Source organism: Olea europaea, chromosome 19 (assembly GCF_002742605.1).
Source record: "Olea europaea var. sylvestris chromosome 19, O_europaea_v1, whole genome shotgun sequence".
In the NCBI taxonomy this organism is placed as follows: Eukaryota; Viridiplantae; Streptophyta; class Magnoliopsida; order Lamiales; family Oleaceae; genus Olea; species Olea europaea.
Genome location: NC_036255.1, coordinates 9,195,804 through 9,222,187, shown reverse-complemented (window position 1 = coordinate 9,222,187; position 26,384 = coordinate 9,195,804). Strand labels below are relative to the sequence as shown.

The following is a 26,384-nucleotide window of genomic DNA, read 5'->3' as shown; positions in this document are numbered from 1 at the left end:
GGGGGGGGGGGGGTTTTTCTTTTGTTCATGAAGTAATGATTCTCAATCCTTGCAAATGCCAAGCAAAATTTATCATCGTCCCCTCTCTGTAATGTAACTTCATTTGGGATAAGATGGGCAATCATCATTCCCCATTTTGTCCATGCCCTTGAAGCTGCATATTGTGTTTCCTTGTCTTCAGAGTTTTACCTCTTGTGGTAGGCCTTAACAAAACATCCCCTCTCTCTTTTTGGAATAAGATCTCTAAATTTATTGATTTCAGTTGAAGATGATATTTTATGATTGTTAGGGTTTTATGATTTTAGTTGAGAGGATATTTTGTGATTATTAGGATTTAATTAAACACAATTTCCGAAAGAAAGTAAAAAGATTTAAAAGAATTTAATGAAATAAATATGAGTGGTAAATTTAGAATGATATATTTTTATTTAATTTTATATATGTCTATTTAGGTAAATTTACATAAGATTAAAATATAGTATAATTATTTTTTTAGAAGTGGATGTATATATAAAAAACGTGAATGTAAATAGCGCTACCCTTTTCAAAATATTGATATGTATAAATTTGTTTAACAACAAGGACATAAATTCTTATGAAAACAATAATTTGTGCTTTATCAAGAATAAAAATATCGTTAAAGATTAAAAAAATTCATATATTCTACAAAGTTTGATATAAAATGATTTTTGATTGAATGAACTTATTTGGATTTGACGAACCTAGAAAAAAGTATGAATTTGGTAGTAATTGTATGAAACTAGTACTCAATTTGACAAATATGAAAATTATATTTTCCTTTTTGTTAAAATAACTTATTTTTGTTATAAATATTTTTCAAATCAAAGCGTTATCTCAACTCGTCCAAGCACAACTCTCGACTAGACAAAGAAATCGTGCATGTATTTTTTCCACTTTATTCTCAACCATAAGATGCATTATGCGTGTTAATAAACAAATGCCTCTTAACCAAACAATGTGCTCGATGAAGAGAAAGTGAAAACTATGGAGTGTGCTTATCAACTCATTAGTTTGTTAGAACACTCTTTTTGGCGATTCTTTAGTCTAATATCATATAGAACTCCATTGATTATGTGACATTTGGTATATTTAAACCCTTCATCTTTGTGAATTATGGTCAATACTGATCATACAAGCAGTGATTACAAATTCAAAAGAGCTTGTAGTCTACTTTGATGAGTAGTTGTCAAGGAGCGTGGTCATAAAATAGTACATCATCAAAGGCATGTAATTTAGATCCAAAACAAGCCCAATCTTGTCACACCTTAGTACTAGACTCAATAAGAATTGGGAATGACAAAATTGAATATGCTCGAAAAAGAAATTAGTCTACTTCTTAGTGCTTACACTAATGACATATTTAGTATATTAGAATGGATAAGAAGGAATATAAATAAAAATCAATTGTCATTTATCTTTTTCATTCGAACTATATGTTTATCTTATTCAATTAAATATACCAAATATATCATAAAGAAGATGAAGCAAGAATGGGACCACATTCTCTACTCAAGAAACAATGCAACATGCAAAGTCAGATGAGATTAAATTTTCTCTGACGAGTCAAGTTGGTGATTAAATGCAGGTACCTATTTATGTCTCCCAAGAAGTGACTTAGTGAATTGTCAACAAAGAGAGAGTAGTACTTAATGACAGAACATGTCTTTATAATTTTGAGAAATTAATCCACAATTTTCCACTTATAAGTGAAAAGCAGCATGGAAAAAATGGCTTTTATAAACACAAGTCTACAAAATCTAAACGAAAGGCAGTGGAGAGCTGGAAATAATAGTTGAATCCACAAAACTTCCTTAAGCACGAGCCGGAGTCTAGTGCTCAAAAGAAGTTAAAATTTCGTCTATAACGACTTATGGTTTGTAAATTACCACAAAACAGGGAAGGAGAGCTCTTGGACTGAGCAAATAGAGTTCTTCAATATTTGAATGGGGACCTAATTTCCCAGCCAGTGAATCAAATCCTGTTTGACCAGCCAATTCTTGAACGTTCTCTAAAGGCCTATGCACCCTCCCTGCTATAACTCTGCACACTATTAGAGCCTTCCTTATTGAAGGATTTTCATCGTATGATTGGATTGATTCAAATGCTCTACCACTTGTTGAAGCTGTGAATACTCCAACACTACCACCATTTGTCCCTTTTTTTGATGAAAACCCGTGTCTTAGAATTCGACAAACACTACATTTATCCAATGTACAAAGGCTTGAAGAGCCATTGATGCCTAGATTGCATTCGACAGTTGCTCCATAGAACCTTAAAAGCTCGTTTCCATCGGCTAGACAACGAGGATGTTTCTTGGGAAGTTTGGTTGCTTTGATCTTCACCAATTCTCGGTATTCCTCGAATTGTGCTAGTGTTTTCTGCATGTTGTGGACCTTCAAAACCCTCTCAATTCCTCCACAATTACTGTCTGGCTTTGTGCAGCTCGTCCGGCAAATTATTTCAACTATTTTTCTTGAGGACTCTCCTTCAGCAAGTTCAGAAACTGAACCAAAATAAGAGAAGTTTAAAATTAGAATACGTAGACTTTAAAAAAGAATATCCAACATTTTCTTTCTAATTACATTCAGTTGATCAATTACATAGATTCAAGGAGACAACTGGCAAAATTCAGGCCTCAATACAAAAAACCTGTGACAGGAGAAATAGTATTTTGAGGTGGAACATCAAAACTGAAGTTCTTGTTTCAAAGAAAGAAATATTAGAAAAAAAAATATAAAATAAAAAGTTTAATAACATGCACGACAAGAAGAACGAAATAAATTAACTCTTTTTCCAATAAATTTGAGGTCACCAAAGCACGGAAGGTAAAATTTACCGGCATGTTTGGAGAGGTGATGTTCTTCGATGGCTTCCCATTTACCAAATGGTTCACCACATTTATGGCAAAATAAAGCACCATTAGAATCTGCACCAAAGTAGGCCTCAGGCCTTGCGGGGATTACCCCAAATCCAGAACTCCTCCTGGAAAGGCTACTAGATGTCCTCCTTATAGGACTAGCCAATCCTCTATGCTTATTTCCCTTCAGCCGCCGTGGGCCCGGAGTCCCCGGCTTAAGCGTGCCCACAAACGTCGAACCACAGGCGCCGCCACTAGCACCACCTTCTTGGAAACCATTTCTGGCCGTGATCTTTAGTTCACAAGTTGAATTACTTAACACAACTTCATGCGTTATTGGGTTCAAAAGTTCACTACTGCCAACGGATCTTGGACTGCAAGTTTGTGGCTTCTCTGTGTGCCTTTTGCTTCCATGAATTACATCTTTCAGATTTGCAATAGACCTAGAACATCCTGACCGTCCACTGCCTGATTTCCTTGTCAATATATGGCTCAGGTTCCCATTCCCCTTTGGATCATGGACATCCAGTGGCTCTGATTTGCATTTCAAAGATTTCTTCAAAGCAAACCAAACTGCAGGCATCTCTTTTTTTTTCTTTTTTTTTTTTATTGTTTGCTTATAGCCTTTCGTCTTTTCAAATTCTGAAAATGATCCGTCGATCCCAAATCTATAGCATCGGAAGGGGAAGAAACAAACGATAGAGTTAAGGGATTCTTGATTTAGTACAAAAATTAACATATATAGGCTAATTGTTACCTTTCTTGGACTAGCCATTGGCACAATAGGGCAGTATATATATGCATGTAAATCTTAGTTTACTTTTATGAGACACTATTTGCACTAAAACCAATATGCATCATAGATTTCTGATCGGAGGAAAAAGATAAAAATTTAAAAGGATTTTGATAAATGTTAATGAAACTAGAGGTTAAAAATTGAGTAAAGTTGTGGGTTGTTTAAAAGAATATGTGATTAAAATTATTTGTTAACTTTGACCTCAATTTTTTAAGCTATCCCAAATTGATAGTACCGACTACCAAGAAGGTAAGTTAAAAATGAATATAACTTCGGAAATTAAGTTAAATTGCATATTTACCTCTGATAAGAATGGTAAGTTAAAAAAGAATATAACACTGAAAACTAGGGTAAATGGTATATTTACCTTCGATAAAACTGGTAATGATCAAACAACTTCAATTTGTTGAATTATATCATCAATCTTAAATTTTATAGTACAAAGGTCACTCAGTTTGCTTCCATTATAAAAAATTAACCAAGTATTTTACAAAGAAGTAATATTTTGATTTATGAATCCTTACCACATAAATCAGAATTAAAAAAAAAAAAAAATTGGTCTCACAAGTTGCACCTTGTAAGCCACGTTTTCTCTTGATAATTACTGTTATTAACTTATTAATAATGAAATCAGACTGAGTGACCTATTGGGTAAGAAAATTATAGACGAGCACCTGATTGAACAAACACTGATAAATTTTTTTCTAAAAGTTGAATACCCAAATATGTAAATAACTGGAAGATATTAGGAAAATTTTCCTTCTTAGCCTGACAAGTTAAACAAATGAGCTAAGATGGGATTTTGTGGTGCGTAATATTGACTTAAAAAAAGCAGCCTTTAACTTTAGTGGGAAAATAATAGATGGGACAAATCTATGCTTAATGATAAAAGATTATGTATGGTAGCGTGATTGTCATTGAAAACATTTATTTATCTTCAAGTTTTTTTTTTTTTTAATAAAAAGAAGCTAAATTGGATTAAGCTTAAATCAAAAGATTTTGTTTACTGACTCAATGTGAACCATGACGCATTATTTTTCACTCATTTTAGTGCCTATTAAAGACAGTCTGTGTTTAACGTACGATTGAATATTTGACAAAGTGAAGTCTTTCTCTTCTAGCTTGTTTAGTTAATACCGACACAACATTGAAGATGTGATAACCCCGCTGCAACAACCTGCTTCTCCAAAAGGGAGACTTTATCTTGATTTATGTGGAACTAATAAATCGATCTTGGAATTCATGACCTAAAATATCAAGAAACAAGAATGGAATCATCTATCTACTCACTTGGTACGTTATTCTTGTTAGTCAAACACAACTTCATCAAATGTTATTTAGTGTCAACCTAATTAATTAATATTTTCCGTTAATGTAAATGTTGGCGATGAACTACACGTTATGAACACATTTTTTAGCAAGCAATAAACATTAAATTTCTGAAAATTGCAACCCAGTCAAGTTTCCTCAAAGATGCCATGTGGTAGTGCAATTAATAGAAAGGAAATTGATTTTCCGAGCTTCAAAAATTAGGCACCGAACCCCATACGCACACAACTAATTCATTAAATATTGAAGATTAGATGCTCCTTTCGTGCTAGCGAAATAGAAAGAGACGGATCAAGCTACTAACAGTCAAGAAGCCTTAAAACCTTACGATAGGGGTGGAACTGGGAACAATTTTTTTACTTTTTGATTTTTGATTTTTTTTTTTCCACAATACTGAGCTGATACCTTAAAAAGCGAAGAATAGTACAGAAACTTTTCTCATATGACGTGCACAGATAAGACACAATAGAAGGAGGGATGGGTGATTTTTCTACATTATTTATCATCACATGGGACCCACAAAATGTGAGATTTTTTGGCCAGCGTTCTGTACATATAGAATTTTTGAAAAATGAATTGGGCTCGGGCCCCTTCACTCCATCCCGGCCTAGATCATAGTAACAGTCGTCTACTTATAGGATTAGGTGCGACCCTTAATAATGTGCTTGCATGCACCTCACATGCTTAACTTTCGAAGGGTAAAATTAAATAGTTGTCACACTCTTTTAATCAGTGTAGATGACGCTTGACCAAAGTTACACTACTGTAACTCTTAATAGTTTGAATTTAAGACCGAATATGAAAACAACCTAGGCGGAGAGATATTATTCGTCTAAGAAACTGTCAAAAAATGATGTCTTTTTAGTACCTGTCTCCATGCATCAGTTAATTTTGTCTCAGTGTTAGAGGTTAATCTCTAACGTTCAGTAGTGAAATTGATCCTTTGATTTGAGATCATCACAATACCTTATATGAGTACAGTTATCCTTTGGTGATATTGGATGTTGCTCTGTAAGGGCCGCTAATACGGCATCGTTCAAGTATATCAAGAATCATATGAAGTTGTAAAGGACCAGTAAAGGATTTGTCATTCTTAAATAGTAAGAGATTGTGATCTACATTTTATTCAGATAAGTTGATAATGAAATCATTGGTCAAGTTGTACTCACAAGTCGAAAGGAGTTTTTGATTAATATTGACTTAATAGTGAAATGAAAGATATGATCGATTATTGAGATTGACACATATTCATATTTTATAATTGATCGGATCATATTAATGAAAAGATTATAATTTCACAATAAACGAACAAATTTGATTTTGTCATATTACGTGACATTTCTTGTCACATAAATTGTCCAGACACATTGCTAAAGGTTAATTAGGAACGATGATTGTAAATTAGTGATGAATTAAAATACGTGTTTTAATTTATTTATTTTGATTAGATGAAAATAATAATTCACATCGTTAGATATCGTGATTGATAATCTAATAGGTCACATATTAAAAGAAAACTAGAAGAATGAGATTCACCAATTAATTGATTAACAAGTGTTAGATAATTAATTAATTGGGTTGCTTATTGATATGCTTAAATTAAATTAATTAATTCATGGACTAAATTTAATTAATTGAATTTATTAAAAATTGGACCGAATTAAGTTATGAGACGAACTAAATTCGTTTGGGCTTATATAAATGAGCTATTAGAGTTTGAAAATTGTAGAAATAAATTTCATATTCTTTCTAACACATGAAAAGTAAAAATTCTGGTTCTCTTAATCTTATTCCCTATGTGGATTTTTATTAGATGCTGAACGATTAGACAGCTGTGAATTGCAGATCAAAATTGCTGGAATTAAAGAAAGGCAAAGAAATTTGCAGAATTCAACAAAAGTATATTTTCTGTCATTGTTTCTATCTAACATAAAGCATATCCTTGGTAGAAATTGAAATATTGTTTAAATTTCGCTGTGTGTGATTAAGTAAATTTTCGACAGTGTAGACAATAATCATTGTTTAATGATGTTTAAAATACAAATATACAGATATATTTGAACCCAACGGATTCATGTTACCTGTAAATCTTTAAGTTTAACCTCTTATTTAAGGATGAAGAGTTTGGTGGAAAATCAGATTTTTCTTCATCCAGACTAATTATTTATTTGGATAGCTTTGTAGAATAGTTTAATTATTCTTCTTCATCATATTTGACTTCCAAAGCCTCTAAATCAACGATACTCTCCTTAAAAAGCAGCTAGATGATTCTTAAGATATATGTCTTCTGTCATACGATGATAATATAAACATTACTTCGATGCAATTTACTAGTAATACTTTTCGTTATGCATAATTGTTTCAATTTTAACCATAGTGCAACAATTGACTTCTCCTTCAAAATATCCTGAACAATATTATTTGAAAGATGAAGATGTATTTGAGATCGGGCCTTTCGATCCCTCTATTGTTTCTCTTCCAAAGTCCAAGTTTTGGACATCTTGTCAAATCCCAACAAGTGTCGTCCAAATCCATTGGAGTGAATATTGCTCGCATATTGACCTGCCCAAAAAAATTCTTGTATTGTGATTTAATAGTGAAATATCATATTTCATGGTTGCCATCACCAAAAACCTTGAGTTTTTCAAGAATTTCAAAATAAAAAACTCTTATACCAGTTTGCTGTGTAATGAAAATGATATCAAATTGTTCGAGAAAATAAGAGATTATAGTCACAATATGAAATAACTGATTACAAGAACCAAAAATTTTGTAGATAATACATATTTTATTATAATATAGATAAAGAATACAGAGATTTTATGTTTATAATTTGTATAACTTAATCTAAATTACAATGAAGAACTAAATATATAGAGAGAACAATCTAAACCCTAGAAGTGAAGTTGTAGATGAGATAAAATGTCGAAAAGTTTTTTTTATCTTGATTTCTTTAAGTTCGACACAAATTTCAATTCCTAATAGGACCTTCAAGTATAGAACTTCAACCAGTGGCGAATCTAGGACTTCGACTCAGTTAGGGCGGTCGTTGATCGTTGGCCGTTGTTTGTCGATAATTAATGACCGTATAGCGATATCGTTTATTAATATTAAATTAAATAATATTAAAAAATTCTTCGATCTATATGTAAATATACTAAAATGTAAAAATCGTATATTTATATCATATTATATTTCCATACAATCCGAAATAATATAAATTATATGATACATAAGACTTCTCTGTGTTATCAATACTTAACAAATCGTTTGCTTGGCTAAAAGTGGTTGAGAGATTAGATACACCACTACAAAAACTAGATTAAAATTCAGTTGAAAAAATCATTCCATAATTAGTATAAGAATTGAACGTTAATCAAAGATTAAACGTAATTAAAAGTAATTTTAAAATATAATTAAAGTTTCAATTTTCAATTCTCAACACCAATTGATCACAAATTATAAATTCCCCAATTTCTCATTTTTAATTTTCATGAATCAAATATTCACATTTCACGATATTCAAATTAATTTTTTATATCACAATTCACAATAGACAAATTTTCAAATAACATATAAATTAAAACTCAATACTCATAAGTCATATCTTATAAATTATTAAAGCATAAAATATTTAAAAAGAAAAAAACCAAAAAAAAAAAATCTTTTGTAAAGTCTTAACATATATTATTTTGTTAAATTTAGATTTAAAATTCAACCATTACGATAATGGTTAAGCTTCCAATCATCTTAATTCTAGAAGTTATAGGTTCGAATCATTTCCTTAGGAAATTAATTTTGGTAAATATTGTAAAAATAATAATTTTACACAATGAAATGGAGGGGAAGGAATCGAACTCAAGATTCACAATATATAAAAGGAAACTCTAACCAACTAAGCAGAAGAGAGGTTTGAAAATAAAATAAACTACCAATTATATAACCTAAAATTTTTCTCTATTACCAACAAAAAAAAATTCTCTTCGACGAATCTAGCTAGGGCGGCCGCCCTAGCTGGCCACATACTAGATCCGCCCCTGACTTCAACTAGAATTTGTTAATAGACTCTGAATAGGATTTCAAAAGCATACCAAATAAAATTTCTCTTAATTTGCACTCTAATTAGAACTTTCAATTATCTTAAACAAAAAATCCGAATCATGTCCAAATTCTAAAAGTTGCATTGAGCATCCTTATTATAATGTTAATTACTGGGTTTTGTGAATACATGAGTATCAAAGGATCATCGAGATGGCATCATCACCTTTCTAAAAGATGCTTGTAAAATTCACATTACATAGATGATTTTTTATTTTGGGTAAATAGCACAAAACGTCCATATCTTTCAATGTTATTGTGCAAAATGTCCATACATTTCATTTTTTGGTATTTTTACTCTTATTTTTACCTTTCATTGTGTAAAATGTCATTTTCATATATTTTTTCAATTAAAAAATGATTTTACCTCACATTCAAATAAAATAAAAACAAATTAAATGAAAGGATAAAAAACTAATTGCTAATAGTCTCAAATTTTCAAAAAATTACAAATTAATCACAAATATATAATTAAAAATCAAAACTAAAAAAAATAAAATAAAAATCATTTATCTTCGTCCTCCATCCTATGTTCGAAGCCTCTTTGGCAAGCCCAACTACCAAAATCAGTGGATACAAACCCGTGACAATTGAGTAATGGTTCGGAAAAGTCAGCGACGGAAACAGTGGAATCAAACCCAGCTTGACTTCAGTACCATTTATAATCAATGTGAGGATATGGTTCACCTAACAGTATCAACTAGTGACTTGATGGTATTGATGTTGACACAATAAGGTCTTCCCACGTTTTTTGGCAGATATACCTTCAAGTCTGGTAACAAGATTTTGAAAATTATGAAGGGTTCTCTTATAGTTATGAAGGGGCCCAAGAGGAATGGGCTGTACTATCTTGAGGGTAGAACTGAAATACCATTTGATTCTAGCCTCCTTGCTGTGAGTAAAGACAAAATTGAACTTTGGCATAACAGAATGGGTCACATTGGGTTTAAAGGTCTAAAATCTTTAAGTAATCAGAAATTACTTGGAAAAGATGACATTGAAACTATGGAATTCTGTGAAACTTGTGTTTTGGGTAAGTCTCATAAGGTGAGCTTTGAAGCTAGCTCTCATAGGACCAGCAGACCATTAGACTATGTCCATGCTGATCTATGGGGCCCGGAGAAGCACTCCATATTTGGTGGGAGCAAGTATTTCTTGTCCTTAGTGGATGATTACTCAAGAAAGGTTTGGATTTATCCTTTGAAGGCTAAGTCGGAAACTTTTGGAAAATTCAGGATTTGGTTAAAGTCTGTTGAGAATCAGTTAGACAAGAAACTTAAAACGTTAAGAACTGATAATGGGCTTGAATTCTGTAATAGCGAATTTGACAACTTCTGTAAGCAGAAAGGTATAACAAGACACAGAACTGTTAAATACACACCTGAACAAAATGGGGTCGCTGAAAGAATGAACAGGACCATAATGAACAAAGTTAGGTGTATGTTGATTAGCTCTAGCCTTGCGAAAGGTTTTTGGGCTGAAGCTGCAAGTACTGCAGCTTATCTGATTAATAGGTCTCCGTCCAGCAGTATAGGGTTTAAGACCCCACAGGAGTTGTGGACGGGAGAGCCTCCAAATCTGGAACACTTGAAGGTGTTTGGATGTGCTGCATATGCACATCAATCTGAAGGGAAACTTGAGCCCAGGGCTATCAAGTGTATGATGTTAGGGTATCCCGAGGGTGTGAAGGGCTATAGGTTATAGGTTTTAGGGGTCCAAGGCATTAAGATCATTAACAGCAGGAATGTAGTCTTTAATGAATCTGAGATGCCATGTCTAAAACAGAAAACCGAAGAAACTAACAAATCTGAAACTGAGAAGAGTATTCAGACTGAGGTGAAGCTGACTAGGCTAAATTCACCTACACCTGGGAATGACGAAAATAACCCTATACATCATGAAAATGAAAATGAAATTGAAATTGAACCTGAACCTGAACCTGAAGAGGTGACTGAACTTCAAGATAACATTGAACCAGTTGAAGTTGAACATTTTAATGATCAGCCACCTAATCAAGATTATCAGCTTACTAGGGATCGGGGGAGGAGGCAAATCAGGCCAAATCCTAGATATGAATCCCCAAACTTGACTGATTTTGCCTTAGTTTCAGGTGAAGCCCTTGAACAGATAGAACCTGTTAGTTATGAAGAAGCTGTTAATGGAAAATGTTCTGAAAGTTGGCTAAAAGCTATGCGGGAAGAAATGGAATCTCTAATGGAGAATAAAACTTGGAAGTTAGTTAACAAACCTAAGGATCATAGGATAGTTCAATGTAAGTGGATTTACAAATTGAAAGAAGGAAATAATCCTAGTGATCCTCCTAGGTATAAGGCTATATTAGTGGCGAAAGGGTTCACTCAAAAGAAGGGGGTTGATTACAATGAGATATTCTCTCCTGTGATAAAATACAAAACAATCAGACTTGTTCTTGCATTGGTTGTTCAGTACAACTGGGAACTAGAACAACTAGATGTCAAGACTGCTTTCCTACATGGGGAATTGGAAGAAGATATTTACATGAGTCAGCCTCAAGGTTTTGAGGTGAAAGGTAAAACTAACTGTGTGTGCAAATTAGAAAGATCTCTGTATGGGCTTAAACAAAGCCCTAGACAGTGGTATATAAGGTTCGATACCTATGTACTGAAGATAGGTTTTAAAAGGAGTGAATATGATGCATGCCTGTACTATAATGATAGTAAGGAGGGCTGTGAGGTCTACTTGTTGCTGTATGTAGATGACATGCTTCTAGCAATTTCAAATAAGACTGAAATCACTAAGATGAAGAACCTTTTAAAATCAGAATTTGATATGAAAGATCTGGGGAGTGCTAAGAAGATTTTGGGAATGGTTATAAAGAGATATAGGGCTGAAAATAGACTAGTCATTTCTCAAGAAGCATATCTAAACAAAGTCATAACCGAATTTGGTATGAATGGATCAAAATCTGTGAACGTTCCCTTAGCAGCTCATATGAATCTTTCTGGTGCACAATCTCCTAAGACTGAGGAGGAATTTAGAGAAATGAGGAACATACCCTACGCTAATGCTATAGGTTCCGTCATGTTCTCTATGATAACAATCAGGCCTGACTTAGCCTATGCTATAAGTTTTTTGAGCAGATTTATGTCAAACCCAGGAAAGCCTCATTGGGCAGGTTTGAAATGGTTGTTAAGGTACATTGTTGGTACATCAAATCTGGGTCTAGTGTATGAAAAGAGATCTGAAAAACTTACTCTAAAGGGGTATGTAGACTCTGATTTTGCTGATGACAAGGATAGCAGAAAGTCTACTACAGCGTACTTTTTTACACTAGGTGACAATTGTATAACATGGAAGTCACAGCTGCAGCCTTTAGTTACTTTGTCAAGTACTGAGGCAGAATATGTTGCCATAACTGAGGCGGCTAAAGAATGTACTTGGTTAAAAGGAATTTTAAAAGAATTGAACTTCATGCATGATACACCTGTTATGTTTACTGATAGTCAAAGTGCTTTATTGCTTTGTAAAAATCCTGTTTACCATGAAAGAACTAAACATATTGAGGTAAAGTATCATTTTATACGTGAGAAACTGTCTCAAGGTGAAGTTAATCTTGTTAAAATTCACACTGATAGGAATCCCTCTGATATGGGAACAAAAATTCTACCTGCAAGTAAATTTAGATTGTGCTTATCTTTATTACACATTGACACTGGTTAATTTTCTTGCAGGTGGTGAGCGATGATGATGAACAGTTCTTCCATGTGCAAATTCGCAACCAAGAGAGAGTGTTAGGAGAACCAAGGTGAAGAATGTGAGGATATGGTTCACCTAACACTATCAACTTGTGACTTGATGGTATTGATGTTGACACAATAAGGTCTTCCCACGTTTTTTGGCAGAGGCATGGTCTTTCCTTCTTATGTAGACTTACCCTCTACCATTTTAAGAAGAAGAGCTCTCGGTTTCTTTTCTCCCAGCAGAGAGGAGCTCTCGGTTCTCTTTGGCAAAGGGTTGTGGTTCTTCATTGGTTTTCCCCTCTCTCTTGGAAGGTAATTAGCAAGTCATGGAAGGCTGTTCCTGAGCCTGAAAAACACCCATAAATCGAAGAAGAAGCTGCTGAAACGAGGAAGGAAAGCTGGACAGATTTCGGCCGAACACAGGTTGTATTTTTCCATCCCCTTTTTTCATTGTTTTGCCTTGAATCTTGTCTATGGGTTGATGTTTTGGTTGATTGAACTCCTAGGATCCCCAACAATCAATCTTTTTGATATTTGAAGTGTAGGTCTTGAATTGGTACCCGAATCGAAAACCATCTGAGAATATTAACAAAACAACTGGGTGCTTGAGCTTTGTGAGTGGCCTCGAGACTTGATCAAGGGATTGAGAAGTTGCTGATGGCGATGATGAAGCAAAAGAGGAGAAGAATAGAAAAGACAAAGGCAAAAGAAGCAGAGAGAGCAATGCCTGTGGAAAGAATTAGACAAATGAATAGAATCCTGTTGGTCGATTCTTTCAATGACAGGGAGATTAAGGAGGAAGATTCCGTGTCTCAGCCTCTCAGGGAAAAAGAGCAGCGGTTGAATTTGGTAACTCGTCTTCCTATTTGGATGGAATTGGTGCAGGCTTTGAATTAGATATTGAATCTGAAGTCATGATAGATTTGCTAACACCCAGAACACCCGTTTAGTCAAGATTCTTGGATCTGGTTATTTTCATGCGAAAACATGAAAAATTCAAGTGGAATTCAAATGTGTGCAGTTATGAAGAATCTGAATCCAGGTTTTTTATGATTTAATCTTTTTGTTCTCCCTTTTTCCTCTCTGTGACTGGGGGAGAGAGATGGAGATGAGGAAAAAAAAAGAAAAAGAAAAAAAGTAACGTGCATAAAAAAGGACAATTTATCTTCCAAAACAATTTGATGAATGTGAGCAGGCTGATTGAGTTCCAATAATCATTGAATGGTTTTTTTTTGGCCTTTTTAGTTTTGAATTTGAATTATATATTTGTGATTAATTTGTAATTTTTTGAAAATTTGGAATTATTATTGTAATTAGTTCTTTATCATTTCATTTCATTTCTTTTTGTTTTATTTGAATATAAGGGTAAAATCATCATTTTATTGAAAAAATAGATGAAAATGACATTTTGGACAATGAAAAGTGGGAATAGGGATAAAAATGCCAAAAAAGAAAGGTATGGACATTTTGCACAATAACATTGAAATATATGAACGTTTTATGTTATTTACCATTTTTTTTAATTTTTTTAATAAAATGTGATATGTTTTTTTATTCAAACCGCCATGGAGATTGATTATTTGGAGATATATGACCTCATTGCCTATGTCGTGTTAAGTGTGACATTTGGTCCCTCAATGCTTCCAAATATATGGCTTTGGATAGTACACCCACTTTTACACTCCTAGCCTGACTCCAATGAGAGATGTATATTGTCGATCATTTTAATATCTGCAAGCTCTCGGCGAATAATTGTGATTTATCTACCAAAAAGCTAATACCTAATATTTTCAATGAAATGGGTGATTTATGCACATGAACTTTAGGGGAAAAATGCCTATTGATCGTGAGAAGTGGTCCACCTAGATTAAACCATAATGATGTATTTGAAAACTGATTTAATTTAGGATATTTCTCCTTGCACAGGGTCTTGTGCACAGGGTGTGAGATATGGGGGTGGACCCCACATGTCAGGACCCTGTGCAAATAGCACAGCCCTTTAATTTATCAAGAACATGGCTAGCTGATATGAATGCAGAGTGTTTATCATGCCAATAATGATATGATGCTGTTATTTGTCTCGATCATCATCTTTTTCTTTGAGTGTGAAATTTCGTATTTTTATTCACAATTCTCCTTTGTTTTTTAGGTCGGATTCTTTTTGTACTGATGCAAGTGGATTACTATATGGACTATGTTAAGCCCTTATTCAACCAACTCAAAACTTCAAGATAATTTTGATATTAGTTACTAAAGAACATGCACGAACTATTGTAGAAATTAGTGAAGAATAGCCAAAATAATAATAATAATAATAATAATGATACAAGCAGGAACTAGCTAGGTGAACCCAAGATATTGTATTTCACAGTTCATTGAAAAACAGACAACACCAACAATTAAAACTTATATTCTTCTCAATTTTCAGTTTAGGGGAAGGCTTGTCTACAAAGTAGAACTATGCTTACCAATGCCCATGTGCATTACGATGGTTAAAACTCAATGAGTCACTGAGTAAATATCAAATATATCCCCCAATAAGTTAAATAAATCTTATGGATATCCATGATTTTTGAAAACTTATAAAAACCTCCTCTAAAATTTAATTTTCACATATTTTTCATTTTCACTCAAAAACAAATTAATATTTTCCATTTTACCCTCTACATTTGTGTTACTTTCATATTATTTTTGAAACTATATGCCTTTTACTCTTTTTTCCTATATCCTAAAAGAAATATTGTTATAAATTAATTAAATATGGAGTAAAATATTTTTTTGGTCTTCCTTCTTCTTGTTACATAATTTTAATTTGTTTTTATAAATATTCATACATTTAGTCCCTCTTTGGTGTATCTTTAAATTTTACTAAAAATCAAAGTCAAAGTTAATAATTCATTTTAATCACACAACTTTTCATTTTATGTGATCCACAACTTTTCAACAATACATTTGGTAATAGCCCTTACTAAATCAACTTAAATTATAACGATAATTTTGATATTAGTTAGTAAAGAATATACACGAACTATTGTCGGATGAAGAGATAAGCATGAACTAGCTAGGTCAACCATTGGTCATATGTTTCATAATTTATGAAGAAATAGACAATTCAATAATATTTTAATAGATAATATCGACAATTAAAACTTACAAGCTTCTCAATTATCAATTTAGGCGAACACCTCTCTACAATGTAAAGTTAGGATTACCAATACCCATAGGCATGCATTAGAAGGGTTAAAACTCAATGAGCCATTGAGTTCATGATCATCATTAAATTTGGTCGTTGAAGTCAAAATTATTCTGAAGTGTTTGAAATGATGATTCATCAATTTTGATAACTCGTGTTTTAATAAGCAGAGGCAAAGAGAGGTGAGTGTGTAAATACCACAAAAGTTACACGATAGAAGGTGCTGCGGGAAAAGGAGAATAAGTGCCCCCATTGAATTTAAGATGCTTTTTATTTAAATTAGTATTTTACATTTTTCATTTTTGCAAAAATGGTTGAGGAAGAGAGTGGAGGAGCAAAAAGTAATAATAGGGAAAATTGCACTATTGATCCTTCATTTATTTCCTCTATAGCAATTTAATCATTAAACTTTCATTCTAAGTTGCACAATAAATCTATGATGACTAAAACCACTTAAATCTGTATTCATTGTCAAAATTAAAGTGATTTGTTCTTTTTGATACTTGGGAAGTAATGATGAGAGAAAAATCATAACTTTTACTGTCATAATATTATTGCATTGCTTACAAAATATCTATATTTAAACTTGGACACTACGAAGCCTAATTATTCACTCAACTTTCACATGTTTCAATTTTGTCGTGGACTTCAAAACCAATTGACACAACCCATCTCAAATCAGTGGTCTCGAAAACTGACGTGCATCGATAGTAGATACCAACTAAATGTCTGACCCATAACCAAAGTGACTTTGACCTACTTTGACTATGATAAATTTTACAAAAAAGTTGACAAGAGTTCCCCTATATAAATTGGACAAAACCAACCAGAAAAGCAACAAATTTTCCCCAACATGCCCTTTATTACAAGTACTACTAGCCAAAATAAAGTGCGGCAAAAATGATTTGCATTTCCTTTACAAGCAAAAGTCCTCAAATGCACAAATTATATGTATAATCCATATTAGTCATCGAGCTTTAAGAAGTCTTTCAAAATAATTATTTGATTTTCAGTTGAATCCAACTAATGGAATTTAGGCAGTCGGCACACCTCAACAAACCACATGTCCTCATTCTAAACTTTGGGGAAATGGAGGAACTTTCAAGATTTGACACTAAATCCGAGCCCATTGAAAGGGCGGATTCTCGCATACAAGTTTCGCTGAATGTAGCTCATCCGTGCATTAGGCTTACAGTTTACGGGCCAAGGAAGCGAAGGGAATGAGCTCGTCAGCTTCTCCTCCATGCATCCAACGGCTGAAATGAGAATGGCACAGCTTAGATGTGAAGTAACATGCAAGTGAATATGACTTTTGAAATATCAACACAACGAGAATATAAACAAGCTGTCTGTTACATTTAATCTACACAACTTATCACTGTTGACAATGCACTGCTTTTCTTATCCCCATGAAAGGAATCCAACTCTTATATAGAGCAAAAGGATAACAAAAGCATAGGAAAGAGATATTTCAAACAAAAGGAGCCTTTTTCCAAACAGAACACAGCTAATCTTTCTTAAATCATATGCACTTTATTCTGATTCTCCTGCAGGCTGCAGGACTCGAAAATTATATAAGACGGCTCCAGCTTCTTCTGGTCAAACAGGCATCTCTTCCGGTACTACACGCTTGCAGAAATGGCAAAAAATATTGGAATCCTTGTATGTCCTTTAATCATGGTTATGGACATTGTAGCAGGTGTTCTTGGTATCAAAGCAGAGATAGCTCAGAAAAAGGTTTGCCATCTATTCATATCATTTGAATTTAATTTTTATTAAGAAAAGTTTGAATGAATTTCTCAATATGTACTTCTGCGAACAGGTCGAACATTATAGGGCGTGGATTTTTGAATGTGGAGACCCTAGCTATCAAGCTTTCAAACTTGGGTTGGCTGCAACAGTGCTATTATCTGTGGCACACGTTATTGCAAATTTGTTAGGTGGGTGTATTTGCATTACATCAAAAGAAGAACTGGATCAAGCTTCTCCTAACAAGCAACTTGCAGCAGCTTCCCTCATCTTATCATGGTACTTTAATCTGCATACATTATTATTTTGTTAACAAGTATTTTGTCTACTTATTTTGAGCCTCCCTGATTAACTCAGCTATGGTCATATATCAGGATTTTGTTAGCTGTTGCATTCACAATGGTAATCTCTGAAACATTAGCAAACTCAAAGTCAAGAAGAGATTGCAGATTAGCGCAGCATCACCTACTGTTTATCGGGGGAGCTATATGTTTTATACACGGACTCATTTTGGTTACTTATTATGTTTCCACAGTCGCTGTTTTTCGAGAAAAGAAGAAACTTAATGAACATGAAGGTTAGGCCTAACTAGGGTTGGACATGGTTCAGTTCGGTTCCAATGAAAACAGAACTAAACCCGAAATTTTCAAGTATTTAGTAAGTGGAACCGTCCGGTCCAAATTTAATTATGGAATCGTTCAGATTCGGTTTCATTCGGTTCAGTTCTGTTCGGTTCGTTTCCTAGGTTCTTTATTATAATTAAAAAATTTTAATATTTACGAAGTTATATTAATTCAATTAATGATATGTTCAATTTTAGCTCTTACAAGGTAACGTAGTCCAATCTTATGTGTCTTTTGCATCTCTCTTTGTCGAATTCTTGATAGATTTGATTGTTAAAATCACAGGAAGAGAAAGATAGTGAGCTCAAAATAATTAAGAGAAGTGTTGTCGAGTTTCAATTCGATTTTTCCAGAACGGTAAAAACGACATTATGGTAGAGTAACAGATTTGAATAAAACTTAGGTCTATTTGATTAAATTGGCTTTGAACTGAAAATTAAAAATAGGAAAATCATATTTTTGGGTTTGACTAAATTACCTAGTTAGCAAATTTAAAATAAATTAATTAAAAAATTTGGGAGATTCGATTCTTATTCGTTTCTTGATCTAGAATCGAACTAAACCCGTCGATTTTCGATTCAGATACCCGTTCAGGTATTTAACTTAAGAAGAACTGCTCGGTTCGATTCAATTTTGTTCGAGTTCGGTTCAATCGATTTGATTCGAGAATTTGTCCAGCCCTAAGCCTGACTGTCTCTTCCTCTCTCAAAAGATTTTAAACTAAAACTCTTTTCACCTTTATCCTTCTCGTTCTACTTATTATTTTTTTTATTTTTAACTTACTCTTCAAGAGTAATGCTATTTATAACCTCATTGGGATTACAATCCCAGTTTGAGTGGCGTTAATATGATATTAATTGATAGGTAGAATTAAATAATTCATTTAATTTTACATTTCATTTAACTTGTCATCTAATCTAATGCCACCTAGATTGGGGATGGAACCCAGCGGGTGCCACATAGCATTACTCTTCAACCTTTGGGGATAGTTTCTCTTCCTGTCAACTTGCTAAACCAGTCCTTCAGGGATAAATGATTTCATTTGTAGTTGGAAGTTGAGTAATAAACATGAAATCAATAATACATATAATTAACTAAATATTTAAAGAATAAATGAAATTGAATAATAATTTTGTTACTTAAGCAATTAAGATAATTAATTAAAGAAATAGTAAAATGAAAAATCGAATAAAATATTATTATTTTTATTCAAATGAATAATCGAAATAGAATAATTAAATATGAAATGAATAATATACATAATTAACTAAATATTTAAAAAATAAATTAAATTGAATAATAATTTTCTTACTTAACCAATTAAGATAATTAATTAAAGAAATTGTTAATTGACAAATCGAATTAAATACTATTATTTTTATTGAAATAGAATCATTAAATATGAAATGAATAATATGCATAATTAACAAAATATTTAAATAAATATTTAAATTGAATAATAATTTTCTTACTTAACCAATTAAGATAATTAATTAAAGAAATTGTTAAATGACAAATCGAATTAAATATTCTTATTCTTATTGAAATAAATAATTGAAATAGAATCATTAAATATGAAATGAATAATATGCATAATTAACAAAATATTTAAATAATAAATTAAATTGAATAATAATTTTCTTACTTATCGAATTAAGATAATTAATTAAAGAAATGGTTATATGACAAATCGAATTAAATATTATTATTTTTACTGAAATAAATAATCGAAATAGAATCATTAAATATGAAATGAGTAATATACGTAATTAACAAAATATTTAAAGAATAAATGAAATATAATAATATTTTTTTACTTATCGAATTAAGATAATTAATTAAAGAAATGGTTAAATAACAAATCGAATTAAATATTATTATTTTTATTGAAATAAATAATTGAAATAGAATCATTAAATATGAAATGACTAATATGCATAATTAACAAAATATTTAAATAATAAATTAAATTGAATAATAATTTTCTTACCTATCAAATTAAGATAATTAATTAAAGAAATGGTTAAATGACAAATTGAATTAAATATTATTATTTTTATTGAAATAAATAATCAAAATAGAATCATTAAATATGAAATGAATAATATACGTAATTAACAAAATATTTAAAGAATAAATGAAATAGAATAATATTTTTTTACTTATCGAATTAAGATAATTAATTAAAGAAATAGTGAAATGAAAAATCGAATTAAATTTTTTTATTTTTATTGAAATAAATAATCGAAATAGAATCATTAAATATGAAATGATTCATATGCATAATTAACAAAATATTTAAATAATAAATTAAATTGAATAATAATTTTCTGACTTATCGAATTGAGATAATTAATTAAAGAAATAGTGAAATGAAAAATCGAAAATAATATCGAATTAAATATTATTATTTTTATTCAAATAAATAATCGAAATAGAATAATTAAATATTAAATGAGTAATATATACATTCAGATAATTAATGAAATATAATTTTTAATGAAATATTAAATAATCAAATATGTGAGAATTTTTTTTGTTTAACCGTTTTAATATGTGATTGGATGAATCTATTTATTGCATTGTTAATTGAAATATGATTGTTTAATTTTGAAGATACGATATTTTATTTATAATCTCTTGTATATGATTTTAACATGTATTATTTTTGTAGGATGTAATATCATATTGACAATGATCTGAGATCTCATTTGGGAAAAGTTACGACGTATTGTAACTTTTCTAGTTATGCGACCGTGATTGAGGGATTGGATGAGGAGCACATCGGCATATTCCATTGGTCGTTTTTATGGTCCTTCTATCCGTTGAAGGACGTGCAGTTCTCTGGACAGATTATTGATTCGTTATTACTCTGGCTACTTAAACCAGTCGATGGCGATCAACTTTTTTTTGTTATGGGGGACGAGAAGGTATCGAGATTCTCGATCCTTGAATTTGCCCTCATTACAGGCTTGAGATGTATAGAAGAAGAAGAAGCGATGGCCCGTATTATACCAAATAAAATGTTATTAGATTTATATTTTGGAGGTAAAAGGTCGGTTACACCACCACAGCTAGAGGACGCCTTTAGGAGATTCGATCACATGTTAGACAAGCTTAAGCTAGGATTGGTGTATATACTGGAGAGTATATTGAGGTGTCGACATCGTAGGACGTCGATAGGGAGATTAGCTACCCACGAATGCTTCATTGGCGAGCACATGAGAAGCCACCGGCTAAAGATTTGACAGCTATCCTCGACGATTCTCAGGTGAGTATTATATATTTGCAATTTATATTGTATGTACATTAACTCGATTCGATACATGCTCGTTAACATGTTGAAATATGATATGTCAGCTCGAAGTTCATGCTGAGTTGGTTGTTTCGATGGAAGAGGAGTCGTTGATGATATCGATGCTTTCAACAGCTTTCCATGGGGTCGAAGATGTTACTCCGATACTCTCCACGTATTCAGGAGGGTACATACTATGCCAAAATCGGAGAGGATACATGAATTGCATGTTCGACCTATTGAAAACGATCTAGTGTTTGAGTCCGTTCCGGATAGAAATAGGGTACGTTTATTTAAGATCATTATTTAATCTGATTTATAATATTCATGTGTGGATTATTAATATTAATTGTTTTCTCTGTGTAGGAGCGTCATCTAGTAGAACGACGAGCACTTCCACGTAGGAGATCTCCTTCATCTCCGCCGATGAGATCTCCGTCACCTCCACCGATGAGATCACCCTACCGCCATTATCACATTTTCTAAGGAGATCTTCGTCTCTCGCACCCACCCACCTTCCACGTGGATCGCCTGCACCCAGTCAGACCCGTCATTCAGATGATTTCTTTGCACGCATGACTGGTATTATTAGAGAGGAGCTGGGAACGATGCGACGTGCATTTACGACGGAGGTAGTAGCACTGCGAGAGGAGATAGGGGTGTTGCGACGGGATATTACGACAGAGGTAGGAGTACTGCGAGATGATATTGGAGTGCTGAGACGAGATTTAGAAAAGCTTCATACTGAGGTTGCAGCACTTCGGGGCGATGTAGCAGGCTTCTGAGGTTCTGTCAGAAGGAGTGTTGGGGAGACTGGTGTTCCTCGAGATTGGTGGGCAGCGACCGCATGAATCGATGAGTTTTTTGATTCGGTGCCGGAGCCCGGGAGGGAGGGGGTGGAGGTCGGGTCGGAGGTGCTGGAGGATGCCGGGATGGTCGGGGTGGAGGTGCCGGAGGAGGTCGGGATGGCCGGGGCGGAGGAGGCTGGGGTAGAGGTGCTGGAGGAGGTCGGGATGACAGAGGGGGTGGAGGGAGGAACAGGGGTGCCGGAGGGAGAGACAGGAGTGCCGGAGGGAGTGACCGAGGAGTTAGCGAAGGGGACACTAGAGGTGGTAGTAGAGGGGGATGAGAGGGTTGCGGAGGACGAGAGGACGCCAAAGATGACGGATGACGATGTAGTATTCGTGTTGGAGGGGGCGATGGAGGTGCCGAAGGGTAAGAAGCGTGCTAATGACGCGCCAGAGCTGATGGTACGTAAGAGATCGAGATTGCCGTCACAGTACATTGTTTCCCCATACACGACCGAGGCGAAGAGAAGGGGTTTTGTGGATGGGACGTTCCCCAATCTTTTTCGCGACGTCGACCCGGTCAGACAGAAGGCGTTCGATGATTGGTTCAAATCTCTTAAGTCCGAGAAAGTATTTTATGATTTTGCTATTATTTTTTTGTATTTTTCGTAACTTTTTTTCATTTTTCAAAGATAGTTATACCATCGGCTGTATGACCGTGCCCAACGCTAAAAGGTGGTTCGAAGATGTACTGACGACCTCAGCTTGGCTCGCTGATGATGTAAGTTTTTTGAGTTTTCATTTATTATATTTATAGAAGTTCTTGGTTCATTTACTTAAACGTCTCTATCTTTTTTGTTTGTGTTTTTTTTTATTCCAGCATATCGACTTGGCTATGGAATTGTTACGCGATCGGGCTCAGAGATACCCGAGATCTTATGACATTCCTAGTCGAGTTATCCTGAGCTCTGAGTTTGTTCATATCGTAGATATTGAGCATCACGAGCTCCTAAGCAAGGGGAATGAATATGTTCTGCCCGAGTACATGGTAGAGTGGGTGATTGGGCTACAGCCAAGGTGAGGAAAGCCGTGGACGGATTGTACACATATATACATTCCAGTGATCACGAATTCACATTATTTTTCAGTGGAAATCGTATTTGCAAATTCCACTATTTATGTGTACGACTCTGATCACAGCTGTCTGACACAAAGTCGACTAGAGCACATTCTGGAGCCAATTGCTGTGATCGTGCCCATGATGGCTAATCAGGCGATGATTCGAGTAAATGACAGATTAGCCATTGTGCGGAACATGACGACGGCAAAACAAGAAAGATCGTAAGGATTTAAAACTTTTTAATTCTACCTTTTAATTTTCAGTTATATGTTATCGAACTAATATATTCTTCTTCGGTTGCAGGGGCGACTGTTGCTTATTTGCAATAAAGTACATAGAGTTTTTGGACATTTGCCACAATGTTGAGACAATAAATCAGTCTTGGATTGATATGTGGAGGCATAAATTAGCTTGCGACTTGTATGAATATAACTGTGATCCTTAGTGCATTGTATATTATTTTATTGAAATGTAAATGTTGTTTACTTAACCTATTTTTTATTCAAATATGCTGTTATAAAGAGTAATTAAACAATGTGATTAAAATTACATTCGATTTTAAATTGAGAATAGAAAAAGCATATTACAAATGGAGAATACAAATGATTTATATAGATACTACACATCCGTCGAGTCATTGTTTAGTGGGATCTGACTTGTACAAAATCGACGTGTATGCCCTGTAGCGCCGCACCTTCCGCACTTACGCGGTTGTGGAAACTCTCCTGTAGATGGTATTCTAGACATCCGTCTACGACCAGGAGTACATGTTCGAACTTCAGGTGGCAACAAATTATTAAGTGCTACAATATAATCAGGAACTTCCCACTCGACTTCATTTGGTAGAGGAAATATAGTTTCGGCATATGCTGCTCTCCAAAAATCAGCCATGTAATAATGACTGCATAAGCTGTGTGGTGGAAATCCTCTATACATAGCCACTGCGACAGCATGCACACATGGAAAACTCTCCAACTGAAATTGTCTACACATGTAGGTATTGTCATTCAAGTCTACAATGTATCCAACATTATGCCCACATCTCATGGAGAAGCGAAATTGATCTAGTGGTTCCACAAATAGAGCTTTTGCCACTTCCAGAGTTTTGAATAGTCGATCTTCCTGTGCCGGAGCTAGCACACTTGTGCAATTCTGGGATTCCTCACGTCGGTCATAAAACCACTGTTGCAACCTGTTACGAATATGTTCAATCATTGCGAGAATTGGTAACTCTCGATCCTTCTTAAATAATGCATTGAGCGACTCCGCATTATTCGACGTCATCATGTTGTATCGACGTCCTGGAAAATGTGACCGTGCCCAATGTTCGACCCCCATATTTGATAGATATTCCCATACACTTTCAGATTTATGTTCTATTTCGCCCATGAACTTCGTAAACTCTTCAAAGCTGTAAACTTCTACAACTCTCCTAAACAATGCAACGATACCACTGCCCCGGTACCTAGTCTTCAGGTTGCCCTGAATGTGGTACATGCAATAACCACGATGTGCTTCCGAAAAAACTTCGGCTATACCATTTATTATTGACTGCCCCCGGTCAGTCACAAATGCAAGGTTCTCGATATCCCCAATTACTTCTCTCAGCTTCATGAAGAACCAACGCATTGCTAGATCAGTCTCTCCATCGACAATGCCAAATGCAAGAGGGTAAATTTGGATGTTGGCATCTTGACATGTAGCAATAATCAACTTCCCTTCATATCTAGTTTTTAGGGTTGTACCATCAACTAGGCTTAGAGGTCGCATCGTATTTCGAAAACCTCTAATGCATTGTCCAAGAGCCATAAAAAAATACTTGAAGCGATTCTGCCCATCGGTTTCAATAAAAAACGCCGAGTCAGAGGCAATACCTGACCAATTTGGCATAACTCTTCTCTGTCGAACCCATTAAATCTTCCAATGCACATTCTTTTGCCTTCTAGGCCTTCTGGTAACTCATAACTACCCCATACTCCCGACGGATGTCATTGATGATATCTGTAGCTCTGTAAATCGTCCGCAGGTCCTGAAACTTGTGCATTATTTGTCGACCACTAAACCATGATCGAGCTTGCCTGTGATCATTTTGACGAATATCCACTTCACAAGTACGTTCCTATGCATACTTGCGAACTACAAAGAACTCATTTGTGTCCACTTTTGTCGCTCTCAAACGCCAACTGCAATTGTTTTCCACACAAATAATTGTGTATGTAGACTTGTTTGATTTTTTTTACCTTAAACTCAAAATTATGTTTCATTGCAATTCGATGCACAGCTTCTTGCAAATCTCTTTTCGTGTCAAACAATTGATCGACATGTAAATCTTCATCATTAGGAACTATACGCTAACAATTAGAAGACCGTGTACTCGGACTAGCATGTGAACTCCCATCAGACTCATGTCTTTGTCTAGATAAAGCAGTCAAATCCTGATTTGTAAATGGTCTTTCATCCTCGTTATCTTGAACTTCCTCGTAAATCCTTTGTGTAACGGTGACATCATGGTGAGTAGCAAATGTCCCAGGAATAACCACATCATCATCACGGGCAATCTCAACAGTATCCCAAAAATCATTCTCGTTACGATCCTCTCCACTGAAAACTTCGTGTTCACCTTCGGGGACATTTTTCTTCAACAAAGTTACGCAAATAGGAGTTGTTTTTCGACCTTGGTTCAATTGAATTACATGCTTTATTTGCACTTCAGAAGTAACCTTCAAAGGTGGAATCGAAATTGTTGAATTCTTTTGAAATAAAAATCTCAATTCCATATCGTACCGAGAGGAGTCG

General features: G+C 34.0%; 4 protein-coding genes across 5 annotated transcripts in view; 1 reads left to right on the top strand and 3 right to left on the bottom strand.

Moving 5' to 3' along the window:
• LOC111368725 overlaps positions 1-3,590 on the bottom strand; it is a 7,194-nt gene extending 3,604 nt beyond the window's left edge. Inside the window, exon 1 of the mRNA XM_022990140.1 lies at positions 3,558-3,590. The gene's annotated coding sequence lies outside the window, so the exon portion shown is untranslated. The remainder of the gene's footprint in view (positions 1-3,557) is intronic.
• Positions 1,662-3,682, bottom strand: LOC111368724. Of its 2 annotated transcripts, XM_022990139.1 has the most exons (3): positions 3,636-3,682; positions 2,858-3,546; positions 1,662-2,524 (listed from the first exon to the last, which is right to left on the bottom strand). In XM_022990139.1, the coding sequence occupies exons 1-3, from the start codon at positions 3,680-3,682 to the stop codon at positions 1,890-1,892; spliced, it is 1,371 nt and encodes a 456-aa protein (XP_022845907.1). In that variant the 3' UTR covers positions 1,662-1,889. The 2 variants fall into 2 exon arrangements, with proteins under 2 accessions (XP_022845907.1, XP_022845906.1); XM_022990138.1 differs by lacking the exon at positions 3,636-3,682 and having other exon boundaries at positions 1,665-2,524; positions 2,858-3,629.
• A 13,195-nt stretch (positions 3,683-16,877) lies between these two features.
• LOC111368424 lies at positions 16,878-18,536 on the top strand. Its single transcript, XM_022989646.1, has 2 exons — positions 16,878-18,041; positions 18,137-18,536. The coding sequence occupies exons 1-2, from the start codon at positions 17,818-17,820 to the stop codon at positions 18,342-18,344; spliced, it is 432 nt and encodes a 143-aa protein (XP_022845414.1). The 5' UTR covers positions 16,878-17,817; the 3' UTR covers positions 18,345-18,536.
• Positions 18,537-24,079: 5,543 nt separating this feature from the next.
• Positions 24,080-25,217, bottom strand: LOC111368318. The gene is made up of 3 exons (XM_022989549.1): positions 24,491-25,217; positions 24,296-24,391; positions 24,080-24,099 (listed from the first exon to the last, which is right to left on the bottom strand). Exons 1-3 carry the CDS (start codon positions 25,215-25,217, stop codon positions 24,080-24,082), a joined length of 843 nt encoding a protein of 280 aa, XP_022845317.1.
• Between the last annotated feature and the right edge of the window lie 1,167 nt (positions 25,218-26,384).